Source organism: Elaeis guineensis, chromosome 10, assembly GCF_000442705.2.
Source record: "Elaeis guineensis isolate ETL-2024a chromosome 10, EG11, whole genome shotgun sequence".
NCBI classification, from domain to species: Eukaryota; Viridiplantae; Streptophyta; class Magnoliopsida; order Arecales; family Arecaceae; genus Elaeis; species Elaeis guineensis.
The window spans coordinates 35,155,327-35,182,600 of NC_026002.2; the positions used below are offsets into that span (position 1 = coordinate 35,155,327).

Sequence of the window (27,274 nt, forward strand, 5' to 3'; positions counted from 1 at the left end):
TTTCAATTTGCGATTGCAGGAGAGATCTACTCTCGTTGTTATGACCGGTGGTTTGTATATCATATGATGATTTTTGACTACATGAGCCTCATAAGATCATGCATTTATTCACATACTGTATAAAGCTCGTGTAATTGTAAATTGAGATGCAATTGTGGTTGTTTAATTCAATTTTGCCTTTTGATCACGTGAAGTCATATTAATTTTTCTTTATTCTTAGCGTAATTATAATTAAATTAGTTTTGTTTATTTGCATGAGATTGAGAAAGAGACTCTCCATCCTACACAACATCAAAACAAACCTCTTGTCATCTTTTGTCACTATTTCAAGATTTTTTTTAAAAAAAACCAAGATGACGTTCCACAACAGCATTAGGCCCCGTCCACATCTTACACCCATCCATCAATCCAAGGGTGTAAGTGGATTAAAAAAAAAATTCAAAATTCAAACCATTCAAACTGAATTAGATAGTTGGATCAGATTTTTTTGACTATAATTTTAAATTTAAAATTAATTTTAAAAAATTTTAAATTTAAATTTAAATTTATAATGTACGGTATATGATTATTTTTTTTCAAATAAATTTTATGATAATCAACAATTTTGATTCTACAAAATTCTTCCATAAATTTATAATTTTTTATTATTTTTATTTTTAATTATTCTTTAAATCTTTCTATCTCTCATTTTCTTTCGCTTTTAATCTTCTTCTCGCACACCATCCAACTCTTTCAATAGTTAAATTAGCAATATCGATCGTCGACCACCACTACCATCAATGATCGCAGCATCTTTGAGCTTGAGATGAAGCAAAAATATAGCAATATAATGATAAATGATAGTTTTGTGAGATACTGATCAGGATCTTGGTGAGTGTACCTCCAATTAATGAGTTATGAGATATTTAAATTTTAAAAATAAAAAAAATTAATATTAAAATTTTGAAGATCTAAATTATAAAAAAAATTTAAAAAAAATAAAAAAATCTAAACTTTAATTTTTTTTTTCATCTCTTCTTTTACTGCTTTGATCCTCTCCCTAAGATTGATGTATCCAATCTACGAAATGCCATATGATCGATATCTATTCTTTAAATATAAAAAATAATTAAAAATTTATAATTAATTAATACTATCTAAAAAATAATTTCTAATTAATCATATATTAGATAACTATCTTTTAAATCTTAATTATTATTCTTGAATTCCTTATTTAACTATCAAGCTTAGATAAATTTAAATAAAAAAAAATCAAAAGTCTCAACAATAAAGTTCTCTATAATAAAGGATCTTTACTATTATTTTTTTTTAAAACAAATTTATCTTTTTTTTTCTTCCTTCCCTATTCTTTTTCTCTTCTTTTGTGGACGTCATATAAACTATCTCAAATCATCTAGTTTGGGATGTATCAGACTGTAGAGATGGTGGATTAGCACGACTCTATCCTTCATATTGAGAAGATTCAAACTTTCACATCAAAAATCGATAAAAAAAGATGAGAGAGAAAAAGAGAGAGGAAGTCGATAACTGATCCACAGAGAGTTGGAAAATTTTTTTAATTTTTTTAAAATATTTAAGTGAAGAAGGTAATTTTTTTATCTATTTTATTTAATTTTTTTAAAATAATTTTTTTTTTAGATTTATTTCGAACCAAACATGGAAATGAGATGGGGCCTTTTCTCCATCCCTTCACACCCCTCCGTAACCATTCACGGGTCGCTCGCTGTCCTCCCTTTCTCTCTCTCACTCCCTCCTCCTCCTTTTCTCTCTTTTAGTCTTTCTCTCCCACCCATTTTCTTCATCTCTTTGCCTCCCTTCCATCCTGTCTCTCTTATCATTGACCTCAAGATCTCCCACCCGATCAAGACTCCCGAGGATGAAAAAACACAGGAAAAATTGAAGGAAAATGGAGGAAAAATCAACAAAAGCAAAGGGAAGATAGAAAAAATTAAACATGGAGGCCTCTCAAAGGGATCCAGAAACCCAAAAATCCGACGAGGACTGCGGCCGAAAAAAATGGATGACGGCGGCGGAGAGAAGACCCAGAAATTCGACATCTTTCTCCTCCACAATGCTGTGATCGTCACCATAGATGGTGCCCTCATAGTCGACGGTGATCGCATCCTCGGCCCCTCCTCGGACCTCCTCCGCGAATTCTCCCCCCTCACTGATGACATCCTCGACCTCCATGGCTGCTTCGTCCTCTCCGATCCAAACCCCCTCCCCAAAAAAAAAAGCAGCTAGTTAGTTGCGGCGCTATCGCTTCCCCAAAGCCGCCGCCACCCTCATCGGTCGACAGCCACGCCGCCGCCCCTCGCCCTCTCTCCCTCCATTGTCCTCCGTGAAGGCTCTATCCCAGATCACGTGAGGGGAACGACTGCTGCTCGAGGTCTTCTTGCCTACCGAGACCAGACCTCCGCCCAAAGAAGATCATGATCCACTCCTTTTATTTAATTTTTTTAAAATAATTTTTTTTTTAAGATTTGTTTCGAACCAAATATGGGAATGAGATGGGGCTTTTTCTCCATCCCTTCACACCCCTCCCCAATCCTTCACGGGTCGCTCGTTGTCCTCTCGTTCTCCCTCTCCCTCTCACTCCCTCCTCCCTCTTCTTTTCTCTCTTTTAGTCTCTCTCTCCCTCCCATTTTCTTTCTCTATCTCTTTGCCTCTCTTCCATTCTCTCTCTCTCATCATCGACCTCAGGATCTCCCACCCGATCAAGGCTCCCGAGGATGGAAAAACACAAGAAAAATTGGGGGAAAATGAAAGAAAAATCAACGAAAGCAAAAGGGAAGACAGAAAAAATTAAAAACAGAGGCCTCCCAAAAGGATCCAGAAATCTAAAAATCCGACAAAGATCGGGGCCGAAGAAAATGGACGGCGGCGGTGGAGAGAAGACCCAGAAATCTGGCATCCTTCTCCTCCACAATGCTGTGATAGTCACCATAGATGGCGCCCTCGTCATCGATGGCGATCGCATCCGCATCCTGAGCCCCTCCTCGGACCTCCTCCGCGAATTCTCCCCCTCGCCGACGACGTCCTCAACCTCCATGGCCGCTTCGTCCTCTCCGATCAGAACCTTTCCCCCCAAAAAAAAAGCAGCCGGTTAGCTGCGGCGCCATCGCTTCCCCAAAGCTGCTGCCACCCTCACCGATCGACAGCCATGACGCTGCCCCTCGCCCGCTCTCCCTCCACCATTCTTCGTGAAGGCTCTGTCCCAGATCCCGTGAGAGGAACAGCTGCTGCTCGAGGTCTTCTTGCCTGCCGAGATCAGGCCTCCATCCAAAGAAGATCGTGATCCGGGCCACTCCTCCCGGATCACCCTTGTCGGCCTCTGTTTCCTCGGCCCCTCCCCAGACCTCCTCCGCGAACTCCCCCCCCTTGCCAACGACTTCTCCCCCCTCGTCGATGGTGTCCTCGACCTCCACGGCCACTTCGTCCTCCCCGATCTGCCGCTCGAGGTCTTCTTGCCTGTCGAGACCAGGCCTCTGCCCAAAGAAGATCGTAATCCACTCCTCCGAATTCTCCATCATTTTTTGATCCACCATAGAGAGAGAAAGCGAGCGAGAGAGAGAGAGAGGAGTTGAGACAGGAGCAGAGACGGCGAGGAGAGAAGGATCGAACTGAAACGATGGAACCCTAGCCCTTTTTTTGTTTTTTTTTTCCTTCACGCATGGCGGATGGAGGGACATGTATTTTATAGCCAAAGAAACTCTGTATTGCTGCCACGTGGCGGACTGAGGCTTCTCCATTGAGAGGTCTCCGTTTATATATATATATATTAGATTGGCAATGTGTGTGTATGGATGGTTCGAGTTTAATTTCTTTTAAATATTATGAATTTTATTATATTTTAACAATATAATTTTTTTTTAAAATATAAAATTTATATTTTTGATATGATGCTATTATAGTACGACTTGTTGAGATCTTTGATATTGAAATTTATATTTTTTATTTTTTATTTATTATTATTATAATATTAACTGTTAGATATAGGGCGCTATTATGGGATATTTATAAGTTAGTATATATTTTGAATTCATATAATTTTTTTTTAAATTATAATAATATATGTAAAAATTTAAAAATTCAGTTTAATCCATTTCATATTTTTCAGATCTGATTAGATTAGATTAATAAAATATTTAATTCAGTCTCAAATTTAAAATATTTTGAATTAAAATTAAATTTACGTATAATCCAATATAATCCAGTCTATTTACACCGCCTATGTCAGCCAACCAAAGACCCGTAACTGCAACGCAGGTATGGACTCCCTGAACGCAAGGCCATGTCACCCCTCACAACCTGGATGGCCTCTCACAAACCACACGTGTGAGCCTTCTCCCACATTTATTCACACGTGCGAGGGCCTATAACTAGCTCCAAAAGCAACACCTAGTCCACAGCATAGGAGCAAGGGGGGTAAAAATTATTGTTTTTTTTTAAAAATCGTACAAAGAACTTTGGAGAATAGATTCCCCATATCAATTTCCAAACGACAAAAAAAAAGAGAATTTTCTTTTTGCAGTAAAGAATCTCCGTATTTCCGAATCAAAAGTAGAGTTAGAAAAAAAAAAAAAATTCCTCATTTCCCACAGAGAAGCCCAATTTTAGATCAGATTTCTCTGCTTTTCTTCTCAAAGTCTGGGATCAGAGTTAGGGAGTATCAGGGTTAGGGCAGGAGTTCCTCAAAAACAAAGAGAGTTTTAGGATCGGGGCACAGAAGAGACGGGGATCTCCGGCGATGCCGCATCTGGTTCGGGACCGGCTCTTCTTCGGCAACATCAGCGACGCGTCGGAGGTGCTCCAGGGCACGAGAACGGAGTTCACTCACGTCCTTTCGCTCCTAAGCTCGGCATCGATCTCCTTCTTCTCGGACTGGCGGCCGGGCCTCTCGATCCCCACCAAGGAGATCCGGAAAGTGTTTGTTGGGGCGGATGAGTCGCTGCCAAAGAAGTCTTTGGCGCCGGAGAAGCTACTGTATTCGCTGGAGTATGCCGGGCCAGAGCTGAAGCTGGTCAGGATGGCGGTGCCTCTCAGGGACACGGAAGATGAGGATTTGCTGGATTATTTGGATGTTTGTTTGGATTTCATTGATGGGAGTAGGAAAGAGGGATCGGTTCTGGTGCATTGCTTTGCTGGTGTGTCGAGAAGGTATGGATGTTTACGTGAATAGTTCTATGGGGAAATTGTTTGATCAGAGTTAGATATTGCCATTTGCTTTTGACTAGTATTGCCCTTTTTGCAGTATAAATTCGATTTGGATTCGAAATGCTTTGGTGTGGTCAAGATTTCTCCTTTTTAAATATCCACTCATTTTGTGATTCCTGGAGAGTAATCAGTTGTTTTGTAATCCATAGGCTTATGAAAGATTGGTTTTTGTTTTTATTTCTTGCTTCCTTACTAACATGATTGGTAAAATGGCAACCATATTGCTTGAAGATGCTCTGTGGCTGTTTGCTTATACGGGTGGTTGAAAACACCTAAATTATGTTGAGAAATTGCACCATGGAGGAATAAGATTTCTTCGTCTTCTTTTTGATGGAATTAGGATTTCTTCTTGTTGCAAAGCACTTGATCCCACAATTGCCAGATGGTTAGGAAGGAGAAGGAAACTTTCATTTCGATAACGTACCTGGAATAGCACATTAAGTTAATAATAGGAATGAATATTTCCTTGTGATGTTAACTACTTATGCTCATCATTTAGTTGCCCGCCTGCATACCTGTACTGACCCTACGCTGCCTAGGCTGGAACCCAGGTCCCCAGGCAGACTTGAGTCAAGCCCCCAGAACTGGCGCTTTGCAAATCAGGGTCAAAGAGTGGGCTGATGCCATTTGCAATTGAACTCCCTTCCTCACCCTCAAAGGGTGAGAGGTAATATCATCCGAGCAAGCACCTAGTGGATGTTGGTTACTGCTTTTGTTTTGAGAGAATTTAATTCTTTGAGTACTGGTTTTAGTTTTAGGGAACTTGATTCTTGGCTTTCTTTGTCCATAGATGGTGTGAAGTATCTTTTGTTATCAGATTCCATTTAGTGTGCGTTTGGTTCGTGACCCAAATCGGTTTCGAAATCGGAGTAATTAGAATGGGAATCAGAATGGCCATTAGTCCCCTGGGAATCGGAATCAAAGTGATTAGAATGGGAATCGGAATGGCCATATTCACCGATGCATTTGGTTCGTGACTAGAAGCAAAATTAGAATAGAATTTGAATCCTAAGGGAAAGTCTGGATTGGATTTTGGGGGATTGGATGGTTCCCATTTCCCCCGTAATTGGGTTTGGAATGGGAATAGAACTCCTCCCAACCAAACAGCTGGAATAGGAGTTATTCATTCCCGTGCCTATTCCAGAGCCCAACTCCCCTAAACCAAACATTCCCTTTAGTTTTTTTTTCTTTTGATGTAAAGTAGAGTTTGCTAATGAAAGTGTTGCTTTTCTGATAAGGCAATGAAAGTGTTTCTTTGGAAGCTATTAGAAATTAAACAATTTGGACCTTGCATTTAAGAGTATTATTTGTGCCATACTAACACTTTTGCTCTCAGTGCCTAATGTTGGCTTGCTATTCAGGTTGATCATGCTGAATGTTTTATTTCATCAGTACTATGTCTGCTTATTCCATTACATCCTGTTTCAGTTTATCTATCTCTGGTTTACTTCCTTTTTTTTTTTTTTTTGCATTATGTGTTTTGTTGCAGTGCTGCTGTCATTACTGCATATCTGATGAGAACAGAACAAAGATCCTTAGAAGGTTTGGATCTTTTTTCCTGTTTGTTTAGCTATTTGCATAGAACATTACTAAACTTACAGAAAAGGTGGATTGATACTGATCAAGTTCTCTCACTAGTGTCATACCTTTTCTTTTGTTGCAGATACACTTGAATCCTTGCGAGAAAGTTGCGAATTTGTTTGCCCAAATGATGGTTTTCTGGATCAGGTTGCCTTATCTTTTGATACTGAATTAGTAATATAAAGAGCAGTCTTGCACAGAAATTTTAATCGACTGCCTTCAAATAATTGCAGTTAAAATTGTTTGAAGAAATGGGTTTTAAAGTAGATACCACAAGCCCCATCTATAAACGCTTCCGCTTAAAAGTATTGGGTGAGTTTTCATATCACTCTGGATGGATGTTTAATGCCAAATACGAATATATCTCTATTGGTCCATCAGCTTCCTAATTTTGTTTGTTTAATTCTTTATAGTGGATATCTTAGTGTTGAGAAATTTATTCTGCATTTGTGTATTTTCATGACTTTGATGTAAAAAATTTCAAAAAAAATTATGTGATTCTCAAGTTTTCGGAAGAACCTGCCATTTGTTTAAGATCCCTGGAAACAAATGATAATAGAGTTTTACAAAGTATGTAGCCAACCTATATCAATAAGATTTAACCCAAAGATCGGCTGAAATATAGTAACCAGTCTAACCTATAACATTTCAGACTGCTGATTCTACCTCACACATAACTTGCCTGATGGGATAGTTACAAATTTTAACAGTTATAAAATTTACATTGGGAAGCTTGGAAGCATTCTAGTTACAATCAATTCTTGCAATCTTATTTTATTCTTATAAAATTTGCAATAAGTCCACTTCTGCACTCTTGCTTCTGTATTATTGTATCCTGTGCTGTTGGACAAAAATCGAAATCTTCTTTCCTTTCACATTTGTAAACTTGAGACTTTCCTTTTCTTCTTCATTGGTTGGACTTGGTATTTGCATTTGATCTCTCGCATCCTTTATAGGACAATATTAAATTAGTGAATTCTTGTGGTTACATGATCGCTGTTATTTAAGAAAGCATGAAGACTTAGTGTTTCCATTTCAATAAAGAGATTATTTTTATGTTAGAGGATCTGTAGGATAAAATATTAGTTTTCCCAAAGAGATTGCTCGTATCAAGGGCAAGGAGAGTCGTCATAGTATATCAATAAAAATTGCATATGGTGACAGAGAGTGCCCGCTTGGAGGTTACCCATCAAAACAGAATTGCGACATGTAGGATTTCAATTATTAATAAGATTATTGAGGGAGATATGCTTCTTGTGCTGGACTAAAGTGTATGATCTCAACCTTCAATTATGAGAGGCACTATTAATGCTAGTTTAGGCATGTGTATTATATCTTGTTCAAGATCCCATGCCCAAGAATATGAATAACTGGAAGGATTTGGAAACATGCACTATTTACTGCACTGTTTATTTTTCTTGGCAACCTAACAAAGTATATGGACAACTAAAATCAAGTGTAGAGTGAAGAATTTGTTAAAGAAGTAGCTTGATTCGCTCAACTGCATGTCTATTATTATACCTTCTTTGCTGATGTTGAAGGAAGCATATGATAATTGGGCAATTGCATCACAACCTTTGGTCCTTATAAATCAGATTTATTTCAAAATCATCAACTTTCTTCTTCGGCATTTAGGTCAGATCGTTAACTCATCTTCATATATAGTTTTTATGTGGCCATCTCTTTAAAGGTGTTTGAGTTTAATTCTGAAATTAATTTTGTTATAATAGAAAATAGAAAGTTTACTATTCCAGATTCTGCTGAAGCCCTTTTCTGTTTTGAGCTACAAGAAATACATAAAATTTTTCAAGGAATACTCACACATAGTAACAAATAAGAAGCCATGAAAATGATTTCCTGGCATACATTTGATTGTCTGAGATATGCTATTCGTGTACCATAGAAAAATCATGACTTTCCATTCACATGCATATGGTTGCCTGCACATTTGATGGTGTCAGTAAAATTGTGAACTGTAGCTTTGGCAATTTTATGTTCTATTATTCACCAGTAATTAATCTTACTATGTTTATTGGAGTGTGCTACCTCATTAATCTGGCGCCAAACTTCTATAGAACTAATGATGCTCATGTCAGAGACAGCATCCCTCATGCTAATTTTGGTGCTATTAGAAGATGTTGGGATGGCTTGAAGTTGTTCATGATAACAAGCATAAGCCTGAAGAATCACTTTTGACAACTATGGGATTGTTTCCTTCTATCTTCATGGCATTTCATTTGCTATTCAATTATGATTGAATTATCTAACCTTCTGTCATTTTATGTTTTGTGGTCTTTTTGGACTTGACTTCACTAGATGACAAACATCACCTGTTTCTCTGAAATTCCATGTTTGATGGTTGCTTTTCTCAGGTCATTCTTATAAACAAGGAGTGAAAATAGATGGCTCCATATTTGGAGCTGACCCTGGTTTGCCTGTGGAGTCCAACTCTTCTGAGGGAGCCCTCAAGAGAGATCAGAAGAGAACTGCCTACCGCTGCAGAAAATGCCGCAGAATCATTGCATTGCAAGACAATGTCGTTAGCCATGTCCCTGGCGAGGGTGAGACTTGCTTCGAGTGGCAAAAAAGAAAAAGTGGCAACCCATTCAACAGATTTCAGGAGCCAGAGTGCTCTTCTTTGTTCATTGAGCCTTTGAAGTGGATGACCTCGGGTAAAGCAATTTTTTTTTCCTTTTTCTGAATCTATACTTACCCAAATGCTGTGCATTTATATTTGGTTGGAAGTAAAGCAAGCACTGGCAACTTAGATTTATTGCTTGTAAATGTGACAGTTGAAGAGGGTGCATTGGAAGGAAAGCTCTCATGCATCCATTGTGATGCACGCCTAGGGTACTTCAATTGGTCAGGCATTCAGTGCAGCTGTGGCAGCTGGATTACCCCAGCCTTCCAGATTCATAAGAGTAAAGTGGATATCAGCACAGTTTAATGTTGGAGAGTAGATTAAAGCATACAGGTCTCTCCATGTGAACTACTGCACCCAAAACAGCTTGAGACCCTTATTACCTCCATAGATATATAATATGGAAAAACTCAAAACTACTGAATCTGGAATATTGATTCAAGTCCCTGTTCTTCCTCATTCAGTATGCCCTTATGGGACCGTGTCAGCTTGTATTAGAGTTTGATGTCGTGAAGTAAATAATGTTCTAGTTTGCTCTTCTTGTAACCAAACTGCAAAATTTTTTGATGACCTGCAGTTGGCTGCTTATAAGAGTTGCTTTATGTTGAGATGCTCGTATTGTGGGGTCGAAATGAAATCCTTGTATAAATGAATTGAGAATCAGAATATGGAATTAATATAAGCGAACTACTGTTTAAAGCATTTTGCTCTCTGTTTAAGGATGTGTGATTGCATGGAATTCCAGATGCTGTTGGTTCATAGGAACTTGATCATGACCCTTCTGGATATTATTTAGCAGCCTTCTGATTTACCATATTACACATCACGCTTGGGCATGGTATTGTAATCTATCCAGCTGTTGGATCCTGACTAATTCTAATGGGATTTAGCTCAGAGTTTCTGATAGACCACACTCTGTTTCCTACCCCTGTTTCCTATCTGGCCCATCCTGATGCACCAACCCAAAAGAAATATCTGATCAAATGATGCTGGTGTGTAGGCATAACCCTTTTTCCCTCAAGGTGCAAAATATCAGATCAAAAACATTAAAAAGAAAAAAAAAAAGAAAACTATTTCATCTCCATCTGAACTGAACGCCAGCCCAGGTGGGGTTACTTCCATAGAGGTTATCTGCACCAAATACTTCCTTTTTTTTTTCCCATGCTTAAATTTTTTTCCCATGCTTAAAGAGATTAGCTCACGTGGTAATTCTATTGTGAGCAGTGGAAAAAAAATATTCTTCTAGAAACAAGGTTCTTAATTTGGATCTCTACCACCTGATGGAAAGTGCAAGAGATTTTAATTTGTTAAGAACAAGAAAAATATAATGGCCAAGATACCTTTACTATGCATTAAAGTTGAGGCCAGGATTTCCTCGACACGACATTTATCAGATATTCAGCGCATCACATGACAGTCCATCGGGCCTTCTCTTCGTATTTTTTTTTTTTTTGCTCGGCATGCCGTGGACTTCAATCTTCTCAAAAACTTTTTTTCCCCTCTTCGTAGGTCTCTGCTGTCGCTGTCCTCCCCAACCCCCCTCCCCTCCCCTCCTCGTCATCACCCTGCTCTCTTCACTGCCACCTCCTACTGATGTCTGCCATTGCCTTCATCTCTATCGTCACCGGCATCGGCCTTGCCTTCATCTCCCTTAGGTGCTTTCCTTTTCATATTTTTTCTTTTTTTTTTTTTTTTTGCCTCAAATCTTTCTAGAGACCTTTTTTTCCGAAGATCTGTGGAAAGGACAGCACCTGAGGGAGATCGGGGTTTCTTAAGTTCCAATTAGATGGTTTTTCCTCCCGATCCTCATCGGCGTCGAACTCCCCTCCAAATCTCCTGCAGGTGCTTTCCTTCCTCTAGATCTCTATTTTTTATTTTTTATTTTTTTTGCTTCGAACCCTTTCGGAGGTCTTTTTTTCGGAGATATGTGGAAAGGACAACACCTGAGGGAGATCGGAGTTTCTTAGGTTCCGATTGGGGGGTTTCTCGGAGATCTATGGAGAGGAGACGGTAGTTGAGGGAGATCGGAGTTTCTTAGACACCAAAATATGAAAAAAAATAGAGGAAGTAAAAAGAAAAATATAGGAAAAATTAGCGAAACTAAAGGAAAGGCAAAAAAAAATGAAGGATTTAGGAAGAGGATGAAGCAAAAAAAAAAAAAAAAAGGAGAGGTGTGGAAGGCACCCGAGACTGGAGAGGGGAGGCGAGGGGGGTTGATGGCACGGGAGCCGGGGGAGAGGAGGAGAGGGGGTTTGATGGTCGCACAGAGCTGAGTGTGGCACGGACAGTGAGTGCGGCACAGATGGTGGTGGGATGGGGCTTTGACGAGGGCGACACAGATGGCAACGACTTGGGCCTCATGTGGTTGGGGTGGGGGGGAGCCGATGGGATGAAGGCAAGGGAAGAGGGAAAGGGAAAGAAAGAGAAAAAAAAAAAATTAAGAAAAAGAGGAAAAAAATATTATTATTTTTTTATTAATAATTATTTAAAATATTATTTTTAAATAATAATAAAGTAGTATTTTAAAAAATTAGAAAAAAGTAATATTTTAAAAAATAAAAGTAGGGGAGGGATACGAGAAGAAAACAATTTTTTTAAAAAATATTTAAAATAATATTATTACTTCCTTATTAATAATAATTTAAAATATTATTTTTAAATAATAATAAAAAAGTATTTTAAAAAATTAGAAAAAATAATATTTTAAAAAAATAAAATATTATAAAATAATAATAATATTTTTTTAAAATACTAATTTACTATAATTTAAAAATAATATCATATTATTTTTTAATTTTAAAAAATAACATACTCATTTATTTTTTAAAAATAATATTTTTATGATTTTTTAAACATAATATTTTTATTATTTTTTTAAAATAATATTTTTATTATTTTTTAAAAATAATATATTTCAAGAACTGAATCGATCTATCGGATCAGATCAAACAGTACTGTCTTATTTTATATTGACTGTTATTGTAATTATCTTTTTATATTTTATAGTACAATGAATACTTTCATTATCTTATTGTTAGTATCTTTGTTAGGATATTTTCTAAATTTAACTTATAATGTCATCTTATTTTATATTGATTGTTATTATAATTATTTTTTTTATATTTTATAGCTACACTTATTTTGTTATTTATTTCATATTGTTGGTATTTAATTATAAATCTCTTTATAAGCAAAATTTAAGACATATTTAATACAGACTGATAAGAATAATATTAGTATTAATTTTTTTTGAGATTTTTTTATTTTCATGGACAGGATGAACGGCCGCTAAATTCTAGCAGCAACCTCTGTCCAAATTTATAGACACTAAAAGGTTGCTGCACCACAGCGGTAACATGTTTTAAAATTTTTTTTTGGGATAGTAAGGCTACTACATCACGCCAGCAACTGTGTTCGGACCTTTCGGTCAATCTTTTCCTCAAATAATGTTATAAAACAAGAAGCAGAAGGCTGCTATTACTAAAATAGCAACCTCCTATATAGCTGATGAGAAATCGTATTAGATTTCTCATATGATGTTAAAAGCTACATGATACTAATGAAGAATAAAAAAAAATTATCTGATTTTGCTCTGGCTACAAGCTCTCTTACTCAAAGCAAGATATGGTCAGTGATATTGTTTCTTACTGATTATTCTTTTTTTTTCTAATTATTATTTCTTTATTATTTTTATAGCTTTTGATTCGTGAAAAAAATAAATTTTAAATCTATGCAGAAAAATATCTTGTCTTTTAATTTTTTCACCTTTTCTTTATTTTTATTGATTTTTTTATATTTTAAAATTTTTTCTTTACGTTTTCCATCCGTGAAAGTCACAATCGAGTGAGAGGCTCGAAGTGGCAGAGTAGAAAAATTTAGATCCATCTTAGTCGGATGGAAAGCTTGGAGCAGATAAGGTAGCTTTCTCTACCCCTCTCAATAAAATTTATTGAAACATATTATTTTTTATAGATTATTTTTATTATTATTTAGTAATTAAAAAATTTATTATTATCTTCGTGTTAATTCAAATTTCAAATCGAATAGCCTGAAGGTAATTAAATGATGATAGAAAATTTTATTAGCATAAATTTAATTTTAAAATTATAAATTTTTCTACTATCTCAATAGACTTTTCAACAATAAAAATAATATTTATGGTATAGATATATTTTTTTTGTTAGAAAAAAATGAGTTATAACTATTTTTTTTGGATGATTTTATAGTTTTAGATCCATCTATTGAGTAAATATCTTTAAAAAGATATTCGTTATATTTTACTCCATATTAGTTGTTGCCCAGCTATGCAACCCAAGAGGGAGGATGAATTGGGTTTCTTTTCTTTTTTAAAAAAAATTTAAACTTAACTTACAACTATGAAGATTATTTAACAATGAGCAAGATAAGTATGGAGAGTGTAATTTATGCAAGGTGTAGAAGTTGGATACAAGAATGCAAGAGGATAAAAAAATTTAAAAGGAGAGCAAGTAAGCACAACACAAACAAGAAGATTTATAGTGGTTCGGTGCCAATCTTGCACCTACATCCACTCTCCAAGCTCCTAGTTGGGAATTTAAATTCACTAGACTATATTCAACTCGAATACAATATCGGAACCTCCGACTCTAGCTATCCCAAGCTAGAACACTTATTTTTCGGATACAAGCCAATCCAATACAATCCGATTCAAGGTTCGGATCAATCTTTCCACGTTTTGGATTCCTTCCAAAACAAAATAAACAACTCAAAAATAGAGTATAGGAGTTAATCACATAAAAGTACAGATGTAGCTCCTTTAATGAGCAAATAATACTTTAAATACACTTTACACAATTAGAAGGAAGCTTTTTCTGATTTTTTCAAGGTAGTTGGAGACTTGAATGAGCTCTTGAGGAGTTGGTGAACTTGAAATAAAAGCTTTTTGACCTTTTTAAGTGGGCTCTTGCTTAGGGTTGAAATGAATGCTTGAAGAACCTTTTTCAAATCTCTTCCTTGTCTTTGATTTCCTCCTTTAAGTACCTTTTTATAACTTCAAATAATGATGGAGAGTAATCTGGACTGAAATAGAGCCGTTAGAGCACATTAAATGAGCATTAAATGCAATCGAAATGGGTTAAAAACTAGCCGTTGCAGAAATTTTTTGTCACAGAGATCGACTCATAGGGTCGACTCATGCTCATGGATCGACTCATGGGGTCGACCTTTTATGAAAAAGAGCAAAAAATGACTGTTCTATAATTTTGGCCTACAGAGCAGCAGAGGTCGACTCATAGGGTCGACTCATGCCAAGGGATCGACTCATGGAGTCGACTCAGAGAGTGTCAGCCAAAAATTTTGCATGCTGTTCAGCCCTTTTAGCCATGAGTCGACTCATGGGGTCGACTCAAAAATATAAATCTGATTTTCTTACAAAATACACTTTCAAAAATATTAAAATTGCCTCCAATAGATTACACATCTTTTCTTCTTGCTCTTGAGGCTTCCGAATCAGGTCTGATAAAATTTCGATTTTGTCCCTGAAATACAATAAATCTTTTTTCAAGCCAAAATCATTAATAATCCTCTCAAATACTTTGTAATCATCAAAATCAATTCAAGGAGCAACAATCTCCTCCTTTTTGATGATGACAAAATACTTGAACAAAAGCATATATAAAGTATTAAATATGAATTTCAAATTTATGAAGATGCATCACTTAAATATTATAGACAAATATTTGAACGAAATACATCATAAGCAGTTTGAAGATAAATTTAAAATTTACTAAAAATTTAAAATTTGCTTATAAATTCATTTGCTTGGAAAAAAAAGCTGATGATTTTGATTCTTTGACATATGTGCCCATTTGCTTAACAATTTACTTATTGCTCATTCTTTATTGCTTATTGCTCAATCTAGATTTATTGCTTATTGCTCAATTTTGATTTTGATTCTCTACTCTCTCTTTTTGACAGCATCAACTAAGATTCTCTACTCCCCTTTTTAAGGACATATTTTCTCTATTTCTCCCTTTTTGATGGGATCAATTTTACTTCTTTAGCCCCCTTCTTTGATTGCTTATTTCTCTATTGCTTATTGTTTTACTCCCCCTCAATATAGCAAACGTAAAAAATATACCAATTTGCTCATTTAGAAGATATTGCTATTCATAGTATTTCATAACATAAATATAAGTTATTTTTCATATCTCATAATTAAAAGCAATTCAATTTGGTCACATTCATACACATTCATTGAAGGTCAAAGTATCTATATATATATTCAAAAAGTGACTGAATACATAGGTGTTTCAATACATATGAGTCAACTTAGAGTACAAAATTCATGAATAGAAACTATCCAAGAGTCAATCAGTCAACACATTACATAGCCCACAAGATAGATCCTAGACAAAAATAAAAGAAAGGACAGACTACACTGGATCTAATAGATGTCATGGCTGGAAGGATTGGAGTCTGATGAATCAGAGATAGGGTGAGGAGATGTAGGATCATATCCATGAGCTCGACCTCGACCGCATCTGCCTCGACCATGGATAGAGGTGCCAGCACGAGTAGAGGGGTGAGAAGATCCTGAAGCCTGAGAAGCTATGGACTGAGTTTCAGTGAGAGTCTGATGGTGTCCAGAAGATTCAAAGCTCTCGAGACAGACTGCATCAGGACACTGAACTGAGTAGAAGCATGTTCATTAGAGCCCCTGATCTCTCTTCTCAAGAAGTCAAAACCACTCTCTAAGACTCCTCGAAGTCTGGCCGCCTCTGCAGATAGGTCTGAGACCTCTATGATGCTTTCATGCGGCTGTAGATGGCTAGAGTTAACACTTGCCCCTGCAAGTCAAGTACTATGCCAGTCAGTCTCAATGTACAACCCTCAAACTGCTCAATGCGTACTGACTGATCAGTAATCATCTAAAAAATAGTGAAAATGTGAGGGATCAGTGTCTGATCAGATACATCCTGAGATATCGATCCCTGTGCAAAGACTGAAGTACTAAACTATCGAGATAGAATGGAGGCTACATGCTGGGATATCATCTCAATCTGATCATCTACCAATCTGAGCTCTAAAGGATGTGCCCTGCTGTCCGACTGTGAAACTGAAGTATGTCTCATCGCAGACTCTGACGGGCTAGCCTCGTGATCAGAAACAAACTGAATATCTGGTGATGCTGCTCTGTGATCACGAAGGGGTGAGGATGGTCCTTCCTCTTCTACTCTATCCTCAGCTCTCCCTTCCACACCTTTTATCCAACCACCATCAGTTTTAGAAAATTCCATGCGGTGCAATGTGTGGCGGTTGATAGTGTCGGAGTGGGATAGTCTCGCTACAGCCTCCCCCTCAAAACTAACTCCGAACCTCCTAAAAACTAAGGTGAGAGCCATACCAAAAGGCAAGTGTGCCTTGGACCTATTTAAGGTCTCTCTTATGGCCTCAAACATCAATGCAGGGAGGTTCAGGAGGGTTTGTGTGATCACATGGTATATAATACAGATGTCCCTACCAGAAAGAAGATCGTGTCTACCACTTTTAAAAAAAAATAATTTAATTACCATGTGGTGTAGCAGTCTCATCTCAATAGAAAGAATCTTTGTCTCTAATTTGTTCAGACTTCTAGTGAAGGTTCTCCCTAGGATAACATTTATTCCTTCCTCTTTAACTGGGAGCTCTATGTTGGTATACCCCTCACATGGTAAATGAAGTATCGGCCCCAAAAATACAGGATCTAGGCTAATATCTACACCCTTTATTGTAGATTTCACTGTTTCATTGCTATACCCCAAATTTAGGTAAAATTCTCTGACTAGATCAACATATGTATTTTCTTTTAAAGAGTAGTAAAATTTTTATCCTTGGTCCTTAATCTTTGATCCAATAGTGAACCCTTCTTTTTCAAAAAACTTGAAATCAATATTTTTTCTGGATTTCACTTTCCTATCAGAGAGGGGTACCTTGCCTGGGCTAATTAGTGATCGGGTTGAAGCTGAAGTTGAACCAGGAGCAGGGTTTGAAGCAGAAGTGGTCTCGGTTGCTAGTCTCTTTCGGTGCACACTTTCCTCCAACCCGCGAATAGATTTTCTCCTCTGTGGAAGCTTCATCTTGGGAGCCATTTGCACAGGCAGGACTAGCACGAAACTTAGGAGAGCAAATGTGAGGGAGAGATGAAGGGTTTTTAGTAGAAAGATAAAGATTTCGGAGAAATGATGTGCCGATTTGAAGAAGATGGGTAGAGTCTAGGGTAAGCTCGAATCGCTCTAAATGAGGAAGGAGAAGGGGAGGAACTTGATTCCTAAGTGGGCGATTTGGAGTGTGAGAGTCGGTGGGAGAGAAATTTTGAGGGAAATCTTGGGTTTGAGGAAGAAGAGAGGGAGACCTTTGGTTCGGCGGAAGGAAGAAGGCGGAGAGTTGGGTCGGCTCAAGGAGAATTTTCAACAAAAAGAGAGCGCCTGAAAGATTTTGTCATAATTACAAGTTTATCCTAGGGTCGACCTATGGGTCGACTCATGGCACAGAGAAATTCAGAAAAATGATGAAATAATTTTGAAAAAAAAAAATTAAAACATTAGGAGAAAGATGTTTACCCAAGAAAAATTGATCATATGAATGATAGTTTTGAGCTTTTTTAGCTCTTAAGAAAAGATGAGAATTGAGCTAAATAAATTTTTGGCATTGAGACCTTGGAATCAGAGAGATACTTAAGCTGATGGATCAAGGATTTCTAGTTCTCTCCTAATTTCACAAAATCTATCTTCACTTAAGGCCTTGGTAAAGATGTCAGCTAATTATTTTTCAGTACAAATATAGTCAAAAATTATGTCTTTATTTTGGACATGTTCTCTTATGAAATGATGCCTGATTTCAACATATTTTGACCTAGAATGCTGAATTGGATTTTTAGTGAGATTTATAGCACTAGTGTTATCACATCTTATGGAAGTTTCACTGAGTTTGATACCAAAGTCTTCGAGTTGTTGCTTAATCCACAAGATTTGAGCACAACAACTTCCGACTGCAATATATTCGGCCTCGACCGTAGACAGTGCTACCGAATTTTGTTTCTTGCTAAACCAAGAGATTAGGTTAACTCTAAGAAATTGGCAAGTTTCACTAGTACTTTTTCTATCTAATCTACATCCAGCAAAATCGGTATCTGAATATCCTATTAAGTCAATTAATGAGTCCTTAGAATATCATAATCCTAGAGTTTGTGTACCATTTAAATATTTAAGAATTCTTTTAACTGCATTCAAGTGTGATTCTTTTGGATTTGATTGAAAGTAAGCACATAGATAAATACTAAACATAATATCAGATCTACTAGCAGTTAAATATAATAGAGAACCAATCATGCCTTTATAAAATTTTAAGTCTACACTTTTACCTTCTTCGTCCTTGTCAAGCTTACATGATGGGCTCATGGGTGTGCCAATTGCTTTGGAGTTCTCCATTCCAAATCTTTTGAGTAATTCTCTTGTGTACTTACTTTAGGTGATGGAGATTCCTTCTTTTGTTTGTTTGATTTGGAGTCTGAAGAAGAATGTAAGTTCTCCCATCATGCTTATCTCGAACTCCCCCTGCATGAGCTTTGCAAAATCTTGACAAAGAGTTTCATTAGTAGACTCAAAAATAATATCATCAACATATATTTGTATAACTAATATATCATCTTGATTTTTTTTAATGAAAAGGGTTGTGTCTATATTTCCTCTTGAAAAATCATTATTGAGTAGAAATTTGCTTAGCCTTTCATATCAAGCCCTGGATGCTTATTTTAAACCATATAGAGCTTTATTTAATTTAAAAATATGATTAGGAAAAGTATGATTTTTAAAATCTGGGGGTTGTTTTACATAAACTTCTTCAACAATATATCCATTTAGAAAAGTACTTTTGACATCCATTTGAAATAACTTAAAATTTATAAAGCAAGCATATGCAAGTAGAAGTCTAATTGCTTCTAATCTAGCAACAGGTGCAAAGGTTTCATCAAAATCAATTTCTTCTTCTTGATTATAACCTTTTGCAACCAATCTTGCTTTATTTCTTATTATATTTCTATATTCATCCAATTTATTCCTATATACCTATTTTGTGTCAATTATTGAATAATTTTTAGGTCTTGAAACTAAAGTCCATACATTATTTCTTCAAATTGATTAAGTTCTTCTTGCATTGTATTTATCCAATTATAATCTTTTTCAGCTTCATCTATAGTTTTAGGTTCAAGATGAGAGACAAAAGCAAAATGATTGAATGCATCTTTAAATGAAGAATGAGTTCTTACACCATGTATAGGATCACCAATGATTAGTTTCTTGGGGTGATTGTGATCATACCTCTATTCTTTGGGTAGATTATTTGTACTTTGAGGTTGTTCTTATTGTTCTTCACCTTCCTCATCCTGTTTGTCTTCATGTTCTTCATCATCTTGAATGGTTGAATCTTTTAGAGTGATCTCCTTCATCCCTTCTATAAGAGGATCTGCATCATCAATACCTTCATTCTTCCTTGAAGGAAGATCGTTAGTTTCATCAAAGACAACATGTATTGACTCCTCTACTACTAAGGTTCTTTTGTTGAAAACTCTAAAGACTTTACTAGAAGAAGAGTAATCAAGAAAAATCGCTTCATCGAATTTTGCATCAAATTTTTCTAGTCTTTCTTTACCATTATTTAACACAAAACATCGGCAACCAAAAATATGAAAATATGTAATGTTTGGTTTTCTTCCTTTCCAAAGCTCATAGGGAGTTTTCTTTAAAATTTATCTAATTAAAGCACGGTTTAATATGTAACATGCCGTGTTAATTGCTTCGGTCCAAAAGTATCTTGGAAGGTTGCTTTCACATAGCATAGTACGGGCCATTTCTTCAAGAGTTCTATTTTTTCTTTCTACTACCCCATTTTGTTGGGGTGTCCTAAGTGCCGAAAAGTTGTGGCAAATTTTTTTTTCATCATAAAACTTTTTAAAATCTTGATTTTTAAATTCGGTTCCATGATCACTTTGAATATTTTGAATTGAAAAACCTTTCTCATTTGTGACTTTTCGATAAAATTTAGAGAAAACATGAAAAGTTTCATCCTTATGTACCAAAAAGAAGATCCATGTAAAATGAGAGAAATCATCAATAATTATAAAATCATATCATTTTTCACCTAGATTAGTAGTTCTAGTAGGTCCAAATAAATTCATGTGCAATAGTTCTAATAGCCTAGAAGTTGAAACAATATTTTTAGATTTGAATGAGACTCGTGTTTGTTTACCTATTTGGCATGCATTACAAATACATCAAATTTCAGATTTAAAACTAAATTTACACATATCAAATATATATATAATTAAAATTAAAATAATAATTAAAATATTTTAAAAAATATCTTTTCAAAAATCGATTCACATCAAACTAGGACAATCTTTACAATATATGGGGTAAACTCAATATCAGGACAACCTTATATCAGTTTGATGTAAATTTTTTAATCATTCTAATTTTAGAACTAAACTTAAATTAAACATATCATATATACTAATTTTTAGATCTAAAAGATTTAATTTAATTATGAAGATTTAAAAATGATTTTGTATCCTTTATCACAAAATTGACTGATGCTTAATAAATTATGTTTTAAACTATCTACTAATAAAATATTTTTAATATACTTGGAGGGAGTGATACCAATGTTATTTATACCAATGATCTTTCCTTTGTCATTGTCTCCAAAGGTGACCATCCCTCCATTTTTAGCAACAAGTGTGATGAATTGAGATTCATCACCAGTCATATATCTTGAGCACCCGCTATCAAGATACCATTTCCGATTTGCTCCTTGGGATGCAAGACACACCTATACACAAGAATCAAGTTTTGACTTTTGGTACCCAAATTTTCTTGGGTCCTTTTTGGTTAGTCATAATGGTTCCTTTTGAAACCCATATTTTCTTTACATTAGAATTTATGGATTTGTTAGAGAAACAAGTGTATGACTTGTGTCCTACTCTACCATATTAGAAGTAAGTAATGTTTGAAAACTTGTTGCTTGAAGAGTTTATATAGATATTTTTTAGAAACTTTTGTTTCTTTAAGGGGTTGTAGCCAAGACTAGCTTTATCATAAACGGCCTTTTGATTTTCAAGTATCATATTAAGTTTATTTGAACTTAAGGTGAATTTTTCAACCATTGGTTTTAGCTTGGCAATCTCATTTTTTAAGTTTAGATTTTCTTGAGACAGGATTGATTTTTCATTAGAAATACTCTCATTTTATTTTAGTAAGTATTGATTCTTTGATCTTAACTCTTTGTTCTTTACCCCTAGCTTCTTTAGTTCATCAATTAAATCATAAAAAGCTTCATGAAGTTCTTCAAAGATAAAGTCAATAGGAGTTTCAGAATTTATCTTATTTTCATGTGCCATAAGGCACAAGTTGGCTTGTTCATTTGAGTCTTCTTCTTCGGAGCTTGACTCATCACTTCTACTCCATGTAGCCATCATGGCCTTCTTCTTGTACTTCTTGGGATCCTTCTTCAGTTGTGGGCATTCAGACTTAAAGTGTCTCGATTTCTTACATTCATAGCAAATAAGGGGTTGCTCCTTATCTTTCTCTTTGCTGTATTCTCCTTTTGTGGGTGGCTTCTTCCTCATTCCTTATTTTCTTTTCCTCAAAAACTTCTTAAACCTTCTAGTAATGAGAGCCATTTCTTCATCCTGCTCTTTATTTTTCATATCATCAGTTTCTTCATCAAGTTGAGCCGTGGATTTCAAGATGATTGTCCTCTTCTTTTTGACTTCTTCTTCTTGATGTTGTTTCATGCTCAGCTCATGTGTCATCAGTGATCCTAGAAGCTCTTCCAAAGGTAGGATGTTCAGATCTTTGGCTTCTTGGATAGCGGTCACTTTGGCTTCTCAAGTTTTTGGTAAGGACCTAAAAATCTTTCTTACGAGATCACTGTTAGAATAAGACTTATCAAGACTTTTTAGATCATTTATAATATCAGTAAAATGAGTAAATATTTCAGTTATAGATTCATCATGCTCTATTTTAAAAAGTTCATATTTATGCACGAGCATGTTAATTTTGGATTCCTTCACTTGATTAGTTCCTTCATGAGTTACTTCTAATCTATCCCATATTTTCTTAGCAGACATGCATGTTGAAATACGATTGAATTTATTAGCATCTAGAGCACAATACAAAATATTCATGGCTTTAGCATTTAGTTGAGCCATTTTCTTATCAACCTCATCCCATTCTATTTCGGATTTGGTTGATTCCACACCATCAATTAATTTAGTGGGTGTGTGTGGTCCATTTACTATGATACTCCACATATCATAGTCAAATGCTTGAATAAAGATTTTCATCCGAGCTTTTCAATAGGTATAGTTTGATCCATTGAAAGTGGAGGTCAGTTTGTGGACTGCCCCTCGGCTAGAGAAGTGCCAACTTGAGTTGCCATAGATCTTTAGCTCTTTGATGGTTTAATCAAAGTAGGACTAGAGTACCAAGCTCTGATACCACTTGTTGCCCAGCTATGCAACCCAAGAGGGAGAGTAAATTGGGTTTCTTTTCTTTTAAAAAAAAAAATTAAACTTAACTTACAACTATGAAGATTATTTAACAATGAGCAAGAAAAGTATGGAGAGTGTAATTTATGCAAGGTGTAGAAGTTGGATGCAAGAATGCAAGAGGATAAAAAAATTTAAAAGGAGAGCAAGTAAGCACAACACAAACAAGAAGATTTATAGTGGTTCGGTGTCAACCTTGCACCTACATCCACTCCCCAAGCTCCTACTTGAAAATTTAAATCCACTAGACTGTATTCAACCCGAATACAACGTCGGAACCTCCGACTCTAGCTATCTCAAGCTAGAATACTTATTTTCCGGATACAAGCCAACCCAATACAATCCGATTTAAGGTTCGGATCAATCTTTCCACATTTTAGATTCCTTCCAAAATAAAATAAACAACTCAAAAATAGAGTATAGGAGTTAATCACATAAAAGTACAGATGTAGCTCCTTTAATGAGCAAATAATGCTTTAAATACACTTTACACAATTAGAAGGAAGCTCTTTCTGATTTTCTCAAGGTGGTTGGAGACTTGAATGAGCTTTTAAGGAGTTGGTAAACTTGAAATAAAAATTTTTTGATCTTTGTTGCTCCTAAATTGATTTTGATGATTACAAAGCAGATTGAAGGGATACAATTAATTTTAAATTGAAAAAGGCTTTATGCTCTTCAAGGGTAAAATCGTAATTTCACTAAAATCCTGATTTAATAGTATCACTTGATAGAACAAAAGATTTGTAAACTATTGGTGAAAATTTCATTGTATTTGGACTTATATTTTTGAAGTTATGAAGGTTTGAAGTGCGTGGGTCGACTCATGAGTCGACTCACAGGTCGTGCCAAGTCAAAAATCCAGCGTGCCATGGGAATTTTTTTTTTTGCGTGCCAGTCAGCTCATAGTGCCATGAGTTGACTCATGAGTCGACTCATGCACTTCAAACCTTCATAACTTTAAAAATATAAGTCCAAATACAATGAAATTTTCACCAATAGTTTACAAATCTTTTGTTCTATCAAGTGATACTATCAAATCAGGATTTTAGTGAAATTATGATTTTGCCCTTGAAGAGCATAAAGCCTTTTTCAATTTAAAATTAATTATATCCCTTCAATCTGCTTTGTAATCATCAAAATCAATTTAGGAGCAACAATCTCCCCCTTTTTGATGATGACAAAACACTTGAACAAAAGCATTTATGTGAATGCATTAATTTCAAAAGAATGCACTATAGGTGTATATGCTTGAAAAATATGATTCTTTTGGCATGTGATATAAATGGTCATATGCAAAAATAGTTTGTCCATTTTCATAAAGATTTGAAAAGAGTATTAGATCATTTTGAGTTTAAGATATATCAGAGCAAGAGAGAAAAATAAATTTTTCAATATATCAGAGCAAGAAAAATAATTTTTACAATATTATCCGAAAATATTTTACAATGTATCAGAGTAAATATTATAATATAACAGAGAAAATTTCACACTGTATCAGAACAAATATCAGAGAAACTTTCACACTGTATCAGATTAAATTTTATCATGTATCAGAGCAAGTTAAAAGAAATTTTAGGGTGTATCAAAGTAAATCAAATTTCTTAAGATGTATCAAGGTAAATTTCATAAGATATATCAGAGCAAGTTTGAATTTTGAAATATATCAGAGCATATAAAAAATTACTTATTTGCATTGTACTTATGATTTTGCTTTTTGTTTAATTTCTGTCTAATATCAATTTTCTCAAATTTTTTGTTTAATTTCTCAAAATACCATTTTTGTTTAATTTCACAAAGTTTGTTTAATTTCTCAATTTTGTTTAATTTCTCCAAATATTTAATTTCTCCAATTTTTGTTTAATTTTTCCAAATATTTAATTTCTCCAATTTTTGTTTAATTTCTCCAAATATTTAATTTCTCCAATTTTTGTTTAATATCTCCAATATTGTTTTGTTTAATTTCTCTCCTTTTTTGACATCATCAAACATGGTTAACTCTTCTTTTTTCTGGAACATTCTTTAATTTCTCTCCTTTTAGAGTTTATCACAGAAGTTTGCTCCCCCTTAATATAGCAATAATCAACAACAACAAAGAGAAGACAATTTTTTTTAATAAGAAGAATATATAAAACCATAATATGATCAACATCATTACAAAAGGTAGAAATATAAGCAAAAGATGATTCCATTAAAAACATAATTGTTTCAATACATAGTTCTTTAAAATAAAATTCAACCAGCTAATTGTCAATACATGACCCCAAGGTACAGATCCTAGAACAAGACACTAGCACCTAGGATCTAGTAAAGATCAAGATAAGTCAATGATCGGAGTCATCAGATATAGGGTGAGGAGATGATGGATCAGAAGTGCGTCCTCTACCCCGTCTGCCTCTGCCACGAGCAGGAGAGCGAGATGAGCTAGGTGGCTGAGAACGCTGAGATGCTAATGACTGAACAGAAAGGGTGAGTCTGATAGAATCAAGTACGTTCAATGCTCTTGAAACAGATTGAAGTAGAGCAGTGAACTGAGTGGTAGCATGCTCACTCGATCCTCGAATTTCTTTCCTCAGCAATTCATATCCACCTTCTAGTGCTCCTCTGAGCCTACCAGCCTCTGCAGTGAGGTCTGTGACCTCAATGATTGACTCCAGTGGTTTGGGATGGGCCAAAGCAAGGACTTGCCCCTGCAAGTCAAGAACTCTGCCAGTAAGTCTCCAGACTGTATCCTCAAGCTGCTGGATCCTGATGGACTAATCTGATATAATTTGAAATACAGTGAAGATGTGGGGAGTAATGGTCTGATCAGAAGAGGTGGCTCCAGATGCAAAAGAAGTACTACCCCACTGGCTAGACAGCAAAGAAGCCACACGCTATGAAATATGCTCGATCTGATCGTCAGCCAGTCTGAACTCTGAATGAGGTGCTCTGCTCTCTGGCTGATACACTGGTGTGGGCATCCTAGTAAACTCTGAAGGGCCAGCCTCAGTATCAGGAATGAACTGGGTATCTGGTGAAGCTGCCCTGAGTCATGTACAGGAGAAGATGGACCTTCTTCTTCTACTCTGCCTTCAGCTCTGTCCTCAGCTCTTATTTCAGCTCTATCCTCAGCTCTTTCTTCAGAGCCCTTGATCCAACCACCAACAGTCTTTGTAATTCCCATTGGGTGCAGGCTGTGTTGGTTGAAAGTGTCCACATGTGAGAGTTTGGTAGATGCCTCCCCCTCACAGCTAACTCCAAACCTCCTAAATACTCTAGTAAGGGCCATACCATAAGGCAAGTGTGCCTTGGATCTATTCAAAGTTTCTCTCATGGCCTCTATCATAAGTGCAGGGAGGTTCAGGGGGGTCTGAGTGATGACATGAAACATGACACATACATCTCTGCTGGAAAGTAAGTCATGTCTACCACTCCTAGGAAAGAAGAGCTTTGAAACTATCTGATGCAGGACCCTCATCTCAATGGACAAAAACTTTGCTTTCAATTTGTTTAAATTTCCTGAAAAAGTTTCTCCTAAAATAATTCTGATCCCCTCTTCTTTAATTGGGAGTTCCATATATGAATATCCTTCACTTGGCAACTGTAATATTTCTCCCAATATCTTAGAATCCAGGCAGATATCAATTCCCTTTACAGTTGAAGTTACTGACCCGTTTTCATAATGTAGGTTTTGGTAGAATTCTCTAACAAGGTCAACATAGGTGACTTCCTTAAGAGAGCAATAGAGTTTCCATCCTTGGTTTTTAATTTTGGTAGCAAAAGTAAAGCCCTCATCTTCAAAGAACCGAAAATTTATATTTTTCCCGGTTTCTACTTTTCTATCAGAAAGAGGATTCACACTGGGGCTTATGGAGGATTGAGAGGGACCTTGAGTAGGTACTGAAACTGGAGTTGGAGCAGTTGAAGATTGAGCGGCTTGCCTTTTCTTTCTGACAATTTCTTCAGGCTCACGGATTGATTTCCTTCTTTGGGGAAGCTTCATCTTTGGAGCCATATCTACTATAATAGCAGGCAAGGAGACTTGAATTGAGTGGAGGAGGGATCACAAGAGAGTAAAGAAGGATTCTAGTGGAGAAAAGGAGCGGATTTTGGAAGATCGGTGAAGTGCTAGGGCACGTTCCAACCGCGCCAAGCAATGCGAGAAAGCACAAAAAATTCCTTTTCAAGGAGGCGATTTTTGGTGGAGAGGAGGAGGGAGAATTGCTTCAAGTTGGATCCTTGGAAAAAAAAAGTTTGGAGAAGACGGCTTTTGGAAAGAGGACGATGAGAAG

General features: G+C 35.8%; 1 protein-coding gene across 1 annotated transcript; it reads left to right on the forward strand.

Moving 5' to 3' along the window:
• Positions 1–4,601: 4,601 nt before the first annotated feature.
• Positions 4,602–10,141, forward strand: LOC105052424 (uncharacterized). Its single transcript, XM_010933220.4, has 6 exons — positions 4,602–5,160; positions 6,707–6,759; positions 6,881–6,945; positions 7,032–7,110; positions 9,171–9,470; positions 9,591–10,141. The coding sequence occupies exons 1-6, from the start codon at positions 4,751–4,753 to the stop codon at positions 9,743–9,745; spliced, it is 1,062 nt and encodes a 353-aa protein (XP_010931522.1). The 5' UTR covers positions 4,602–4,750; the 3' UTR covers positions 9,746–10,141.
• The last annotated feature ends 17,133 nt before the right edge of the window (positions 10,142–27,274 follow it).